Source organism: Oncorhynchus clarkii, chromosome 30 (genome assembly GCF_045791955.1).
Source record: "Oncorhynchus clarkii lewisi isolate Uvic-CL-2024 chromosome 30, UVic_Ocla_1.0, whole genome shotgun sequence".
In the NCBI taxonomy this organism is placed as follows: domain Eukaryota; kingdom Metazoa; phylum Chordata; class Actinopteri; order Salmoniformes; family Salmonidae; genus Oncorhynchus; species Oncorhynchus clarkii.
Window position 1 is genome coordinate 5,581,184 of NC_092176.1, and position 8,661 is coordinate 5,589,844.

The following is an 8,661-nucleotide window of genomic DNA, read 5'->3' on the forward strand; positions in this document are numbered from 1 at the left end:
GTCAAACTGACAAAAACAGTGGGCCATTGTGGTCAACAAAATGCCCTTTCGTGTGCCACATTTTAGTCACACGCCACATTTGTATGCCTCAATAACCTATAGTAAATATAAAATCACTGACTTCTATGTGCAAACATACATAGCCTTGTCCTACCAACACATTTTTCTGCATAACAACCTATTCTCTTCCCAACAGCAGAAATATGACAAACATACAGTACCAGTCAAACGTTGACATACCTACTCATTCAGGGGTTTTTCTTAGTTTGTTTTTACTATTTTCTTCATTGTAGAATAATAGTGAAGACATCAAAACCATGAAATAACATACGGAATCATGTAGTAACCAAATAAAAGTGTTAAACAAATCAAAATTTAATATTTGAGATTCTTCAAAGTAGCCACAATTTGCCTTGATGACAGCGTCGCATACTCTTGGTATTCTCTCAAATCCAAATTAAAATCAGTCACATACACATGTTTAGCAGATGTTATTGCGGGTGTAACGAAATGCTTGTGTTTCTAACTCCAACAGTGCAGTATTATCGAACAAGTAATATCAAAAATGTTACAACAACAACACACAAATCTAAAGTAAGGAATGGAATTAAGAATATGTAAATATTTGGACAAGCAATGTCGGAGTTGCAAAGACAAATACAGTAGAATAGAATACAGTACATACAGTGAGGGAAAAAAGTATTTGATCCCCTGCTGATTTTGTACATTTGCCCACTGACAAAGAAATGATCAGTCTATACATTTTAATGGTAGGTTTATTTGAACAGTGAGAGGCAGAATAACAAAAAGAAAAACGCATGTCAAAAATGTTGTAAATTGATTTGTATTTTAAAATCGGGGAAATAAGTACTTGACCCCCTCTCAAATCAGAAAGATTTCTGGCTCCCAGGTGTCTTTTATAAAGGCAACGAGCTGAGATTAGGAGCACACTCTTAAAGGGAGTGCTCCTAATCTCAGTTTGTTACCTATATAAAAGACACCTGTCCACAGAGGCAATCAATCAATCAGATTCCAAACTCTCCACCATGGCCAAGACCAAAGAGCTCTCCAAGGATGTCAGGGACAAGATTGTAGACCTACACAAGGCTGGAATGGGCTACAAGACCATAGCCAAGCAGCTTGGTGAGAAGGTGACAACAGTTGGTGCGATTATTCACAAATGTAAGAAACACAAAAGAACTGTCAATCTCCCTCGGCCTGGGGCTCCATGCACGATCTCACCTCGCGGAGTTGCAATGATCATGAGAACGGTGAGGAATCAGCCCAGAACTACACGGGAGGACCTTGCCAATGATCTCAAGGCAGCTGGGACCATAGTCACCAAGAAAACAATTGGTAACACACTACGCCGTGAAGGACTGAAATCCTGCAGCACCCGCAAGGTCCCCCTGCTCAAGAAAGCACATATACATGCCCGTCTGGAGTTTGCCAATGAACATCTGAATGATTCAGAGGACAACTGGGTGAAAGTGTTGTGGTCAGATGAGACCAAAATGGAGCTATTTGGCATCAACTCAACTCGCCGTGTTTGGAGGAGGAGGAATGCTGCCTATGACCCCAAGAACACCATCCCCACCGTCAAACATGGAGGTGGAAACATTATGCTTTGTGGGTGTTTTTCTGCTAAGGGAACAGGACAACTTCACCGCATCAAAGGGACGATGGACGGGGCCATGTACCATCAAATCTTGGGTGAGAACCTCCATCCCTCAGCCAGGGCATTGAAACTGGGTCATGGATGGGTATTCCAGCATGACAATGACCCAAAACACATGGCCAAGGCAACAAAGAAGTGACTCAAGAAGAAGCACATTAAGGTCATGGAGCGGCCTAGCCAGTCTCCAGACCTTAATCCCATAGAAAATCTGTGTAGGGAGCTGAAGGTTCGAGTTGCCAAACGTCAGCCTCGAAACCTTAATGGCTTGGAGAAGATCTGCAAAGAGGAGTGGGACAAAATCCCTCCTGAGATGTGTGCAAACCTGGTGGCCAACTACAAGAACAATCTGACCTCTGATTGCCAACAAGGGTTTTGCCACCGAGTACTAAGTCATGTTTTGCAGAGGGGTCAAATACTTATTTCCCTCATTAAAATGCAAATCAATTTATAACATTTGACATGCGTTTTTCTGGAATTTTTGTTGTTATTCTGTCTCTCACTGTTCAAATAAACCTAACATTAAAATTATACTGATAATTTCTTTGTCAGTGGGCAAACGTACAAAATCAGCAGGGGATCAAATACTTTTCTCCCCTCACTGTACATATGAGATGAGCAATGCAAAGTATGTAAACATTAACGTGGCCAGTGATTTCAAGTCTATGCATATAGGGCAACAGCCTCTAAGGTGCTAGTGATGGCTGTTTAGCAGTCTGATGGCCTTGAGATAGAAGCTGTTTCTCAGTCTCTGTCCCAGCATTGATTCACCTGTACTGACCACGCCTTCTGGATGATAGCGGGGTAAACAGGCAGTGGCTCGGTTGGTTGTTGTCCTTGGTGATCTTTTTGGCCTTCCTGTGACATTGGGTGCTTTAGGCATTCTGGAGGGCAGGTAGTTTGCCCAGTTGAGGTGTTGGGCAGACCGCACCACCCTCTGGAAAGCCCTGCAGTTGTAGGTAGTGCCGTTTCCGTACCAGGCAGTGATACAGCCCGACAGGATGCGCTCAATTGTGCATCTTTAAAACATTTGAGGGTTTTAGGTGCCAAGCCAAATTTCTTCAGCCTCCTGGAGGTTGAATAAGCGCTGTTGCGCCTTCTTCACAACGCGGTCTGTGTGGGTGGACCATTTCAGTTTGTCAGTGATGTGTACACTGAGGAACTTTCCACCTTCTCCACTGCGGTTCAGTCGATGTGGATAGGGAGGTGCTCCCTCTGCTGTTTCCTGAAGTCCACGATCATCTCTTTTGTTTTGTTGACATTGAATGAGAGGTAATTTTCCTGGCACCACACTCCCAGGGCCCTCACCTCCTTCCTGTAGGCTGTCTCATCATTGTTGGCAATCAGGCCTACTACTGTTGTGTCTTATGCAAACTTGATTGAGTTGGAGGTGTGCGTGGTGAGGTAGTCGCATGGAAGGTATTTCAATTAACAGGTGTGCCTTGTTAAAATTTAATTTGTGGAATTTCTTTCCGTAATGCGTTTGAGAGAATCAGTTGTGTTTTGACACGGTAGGGGTGGTTTATAGAAGATAGCCCTATTTGGAAAAATACCAAATCCATATTATGGCAAGAACAGCTCAAATAAGCAAAGAGAATTGACAGTCCATCATTACCTTAAGACAGGAAGGTCAGTCAATCCGTAAAAAAGTTTCTACAAGTGCAGTCGCAAAAACCATTGAGCGCTATGATGAGGAGGAAGACCCAGAGTTACCTCTGCTTCGTTAGCGTTAACTGCACCTCAGATTGCAGTCCAAATAAATGCTTCAGAGTTCAAGTAACAGACACATCTCAACATCAACTGTTCAGGGGAGACTGCGTGAATCAGGCTTTCATGGTCAAATTGCTGTAAAGAAACCACTACTAAAGGACACCAATAAGAAGAGACTTGCTGGGGCCAAGAAACGTGAGCAATGGACATAAGACCGGTGGAAATTTGTCCTTTGGTCTGATGAGTCCAAATTTGAGATGTTTGGTTCCAACCACCGTATCTTTTTTAGACGCAGAGTAGGTGGATGATCTCCGCATCTGTGGTTCCCACGGTAAAACATGGAAGAGGTGGTGTGATGGTGCTTTGCTGGTGACAGAGTCAGTGATTTATTTAGAATTCAAGGCACACTTAACCAGCATGGCTACCACAGCATTCTGCAGCGATTAGCCATTCCATCTGTATTGATCTTAATGGGACAATAATTTGTTTTTCAACAGAACAATGACCCAACACACCTCCAGGCTGTGTAAGGGCTATTTGACCAAGCAGGAGAGTGATGGAGTACTGCATCAGATGACCTGGCCTCCACAATCACCCACCCTCAACCGAATTGAGATGGTTTGGGATGAGTTGGACCACAGAGTGAAGAGAAAGTAGCCAACAAGTGCTCAGCATATGTGGGAACTCCAAGACTGTTGGAAAAGCATTCCAGTTGGTTGAGAGAACGCCAAGAGTGTGCAAAGCTGTCATCAACACGAAGGGTGGCTACTTTGAAGAATCTCAAATATTTCCTAAATTTGTATTTGTTTAACAGTTTTTTGGTTACTGCATGATTCAATAAAGTTTTAATCTTCACTATTATTCTACAATGCAGAAAATAGTTTGTTTTTAAAAATAATAACTTGAATGAGTGGGTGTCTCCAAACTTTTGACTGCTACTGTAAATAAAAAGTAGTATGGGTTTCACCTCCATCACTCGGTGGCATCATTGCCATTGTTATCAACATTCTACAGACCCCGCAGCCACATTGTCCAAAGTAGAAGAGGGGCTCATTACTTTGAACAAGAGCTAATGACTCCAGTGATGTGGTCAAGTCACTAAACCTTTCGTCCGAATCGAGTCCCAAGTCCCCTGTGCTCGAGTCCAAGTCCGAGTCAACAATGGTCAAGTCACGAGTCGTGTCACAAGTCCCTTTGGCTGAAGTCCGAGTTCCAGTGCTCGAGCCCTGGTCCAAGTGCTCAAGTCTGAGTCACTAGGTCTACATTAACTTAATAAAATTAAGTCCCTTTTCCATTTAGACACTGTTGCTATCCCTTACCCTTCTTATGTGGCACCAAATGTTTGCATAAAAGGCTAACAATGATGTTACCAGGGCCACGTTCCGTTGCAAAATTATCTTGAACGTGGCAGATAGACATTCCATGAATAGAGCTGATGTTATTCCTTATTCAAAAATGTCAGATACACGTTTGTTCTACATAGCATGTTTCGATCTGAACGTTCCAAAATGTTGCGTCCTACTGAAAACGCCCTAGGTTGTCATCTATAGCTAGCCAATGAGGTATCATGACTGAACAAGGTGTAGCCTAAACAAATGGTTAACGGTCCGCAAGTACCCTAGTTTTAGAACAGCCCCGCCGCCAATGCATTTTAAAAAGAAACGTAGTAAAAAAAACATTGGGCCGTTATTATGGGTCATATCGTTTGAACGGCAAGGGCTAGAAACAAGATGTTTTCTCTGATGGAAATAAGGAGACTTGGCTGCATGGGCTACAGAACCTGGCTATGAAATGCAGTGGGGAAAGTGGGAGACAACAATTCCACAAACGGCCTACTTTTCTATACTGAAGGGAGAGAAAACATAGCTAAACTGTTGTTTTACTATGAAGCTCAATGCTGCTCGTTTTTAATTTCGTAAAGCAGCTGGTGCTTCTTAACCAAGCAAAGGGTAGCTAACTTGAAGGCTGGTGGTGACTGAATAGCTACTGGGAAGCAAGAGTCGCCTGCGAGATGTAGATAAATCAGAGCCGGAGCGGAGACTGTCTGCCCACACTCAACGCTTGCGCATCTATGCAGCTAATATTGATTGTGATTATCACTGAAAAGCTCTCAATCTCTATTAAAAACTATTTTCCAGTCCATTTAGTAGTCAGATTTTAGTCACAGAGAATTGTGTCTAGTCTCATTTTAGAAAAATAATTTTGGTTTTAGTTTTTTCTGGGTCCATTTGGTCAGCGATAGTCTGGTCAATTACCATGGAAAGATGGGTGTTAACGAATATTTTAGTCACTATTTCTGTTGACAAAATTAACACTGGCTCAGAATACATCGAGAAGCCTTGGACAACTGAGACTGCGTTTTCCATCAGCTGGGAGACTGCTACCATGAGAGAAAATTTGGTCATCATGTGGGGGAAGAAATGTGAGTGAAAGGGTGAATTTCATAGTGTTTCTACTGTGCATTTTATGGCTAATTTTACCTCACTTTCCCCTCTAAGAGTACTCTACTGCAGAATATGCTGATGTAGCACCTTCATGAGGCTCTGTGAGCAGAAAATAAGAGAAATTAAGTGTTTTAAGTTCACTGGTTTCCTGATTCTGACCTGACCACTCACTATTACTGGATTTGAGAGAGGGAAGGGAGATGTGGGTAGAGAATGCGGAAGAGAAGATGGAGGGAATAGATGTGTGTGTGTGCGTGTGGAGGGGGGGTTGACTGGAATTTGGGAGACCCCAGGCAGGCATCACACAGTGCAGCATGCACTCTTAAAGCCAAAGTCAATACCTCCACTAGAGTCACAGAGGGGGGGAGTAGGACCCATAATGTTGCAATTTACTCTTCATCTGACATCTTTAGAAATGTGACCTCTGGTATCTGACAATAACAGGCAGGATGGAATTTCTCAGACTCTTGGATGTACTGGGTATATAGGTCAAACACACACTAACACACAGTTGGGTCGGTCTTGAACATTCTCCATAGGGTCCTCTAGGACTCCCAAGCCTGGGGAAATTGAACATCAGCATGGGCTCTCTTATCTTCCCCAGTCCCCAAGACCCCATCCACACAGGGGCCAATTGAAGGCCAGGGGGGGACACAGGGGAGATAACAAACACCTCAGAGCTCAATCGCCCCCAACAGGCGGCCTGCCATCTTGCCCCTGAAACCAACTGGAGACCAGAGAGGGGAGCCCATCTCCACTGCCCCTGCTCTCTGGTTAAGCTGACAGTTGGTGAAAAGCTTTAAGGTTTCCCTGCCTGGAAATGGTACTCACTACTAGCAATATGGATTCACAGAGAAAACATGCAAGAATATCAAAGTCAGTCAAATAATTCTGTGTAGACCAATATCACTTGTGAATAATAGACAATAATGGTGTGCTACACACGCACTGATTGACTATTGTTAAGCTATTATCCATATCTAATATTGAGCAGCCATAGTGCACCCCATTAAAAAAGCTTACTACGGCCACCTTACCTGTGAATCGTGGGCCAATTGCATGAGAGCTGCAAGTACAGGTAAGGCAAATCAGTGACTTTCTGACTGTGTGTTGCACTGACCATCACACATGACAATGTAGCTTAATAGTTTATCTAACTTGTCCAATCTGAATAGCCCAGGCATAATAAGGCATAAATGCCATTAAAAAAAAAGGTATCTCCATGATGTTATAAATGTGTTATAAACTGCTTATAATCGGCATATCAAAGACCACCCTCAGTGGGTGAGTGCATCCTTAAAACAACGAAGTATCCTAAATCTCACACCTGTGCTTCCATTATTCACAAATGAACCATGAGTGCTTTCAAGTCCCTTTTCTAAATTGCAATGAATTCCAGCACTATCTGAAAAAGATAAGGCGCTTTGGTATAACCTAACTACTAAATTAAGAATTATCCTTCTCCTATAGTTTAAGAGACCTTATGATAACACACAATTCACCTAAACATAAATGGACATCAATCGTAAATCTACATTTAGATCAGAGATGGTAGGCCCATCTTCCCATTCAGAATGTTTTAAATTGTAGTGTTTGGTTTTTGGTAGTACATTTGAATTTCAGAACATGCCAAGGGATTCTACGGAATCTGATCTTACTTTTATGTTACATCGTTTGTACATTCGGTGCCATACAACGTATAACTTGAGAAGTTTAAAGTTATTCTTTACAGGTTGCCCTGAGGATTTAGCAAGCATTACCAGTACCATAATATTATAAAAGACAAAAGTACGAGGGACATGGGATAAAATGCAATATCACAACATGGCAAGGTAGAAATTAACCCACCTGCATACCGCCTCGCGGAGGGCATTCTGAGGTCAAAACGAGTGTTCTATATAGAGGTGAGAAACACCTTTCCCTACCTGCACATTCTCAATGATTGACATAATCAAAGTGAACATGGCAAGCTAGCAAGGTTCTAGCTGTTTGCTGAGCATCACGAGCGCCAAATTCTCCCAAATCTAAGTAGTTGTCAGAATAAGATGGATAAAAACATTGGCTATCGAGTAATAGTAACTAATTGGAGTTCACTGCACAGGTGTCTGAGGTTGGATAGCTACCTGCCGTTAGCTAGCTAGCTTGCTAACCTAACGTCAGCTACCTAGATATCGTTAGGTCGCTAGCGCAGGAACCGAATGCATGACTTGGAACTAAACATGCAATATTACATCTGGTTGTGAAACTTCAGTATATGTTAGAAAGTTATGCATTAAGAGCTAGTGCTGTAGCAGATGTGTAATATTATCCAGCTACTTAGCTGGTTGCTCTCTGATATCAAGCTAACGGGTAACTGGTGTTAATGGTAAGCTTGCCGTGGCATAGAATACTCACCATGTTGATGCAGTTGTGCTGAAATGGACTTAACGCCGACAACTGTCACACTAAGCTCCCCGAGTCGGAAATCGAGCGGCGCGGAGCACATAAGCCTTTCTGAAGTTGGTGATATTTAAGATTAATTCATTTATAAATCAAACTGCTGCAATTATATTTCAATGACCAATTCATTCAAGCTCGGTTCCCAAATGTTTTCAACTGCAGTAGAGGTCACGCTAAGACTCTGGGTATATAGGCGTCTCTGGATATGCCTGTTTACAGTGTGACTTATGTGGGCGTTACTTTCTTTTAAACAAAAGCCTGGCGCATTGCATTTGATACGGATATCTTTAATGTAAACCCATATTTACGGACAATGAAATGTGGCATACTTTCTATTGTAATATGTGGATTTTATTTAGGCATTTTAGAACACAATAAATGTACCTAAGGACC

General features: G+C 42.5%; 1 protein-coding gene across 2 annotated transcripts in view; it reads right to left on the bottom strand.

Annotated features, from left to right (window-relative positions):
* The window catches only part of LOC139389613 (transmembrane protein 161B), a 37,351-nt gene extending 28,894 nt beyond the window's left edge, over positions 1-8,457 (bottom strand). The window contains exons 1-2 of one of the 2 annotated variants that reach the window (XM_071136462.1): positions 8,224-8,416; positions 6,867-6,895 (exon numbers count right to left, since the gene is read on the bottom strand). In XM_071136462.1, coding sequence (XP_070992563.1) covers positions 6,867-6,895; positions 8,224-8,314 — 120 coding nt within the window. In that variant the 5' untranslated portion in view covers positions 8,315-8,416. Of the gene's footprint in view, positions 1-6,866; positions 6,896-8,223 lie in introns of both variants that reach the window. The other variant, XM_071136463.1, reaches the window with a different exon arrangement.
* Positions 8,458-8,661: the final 204 nt, after the last annotated feature.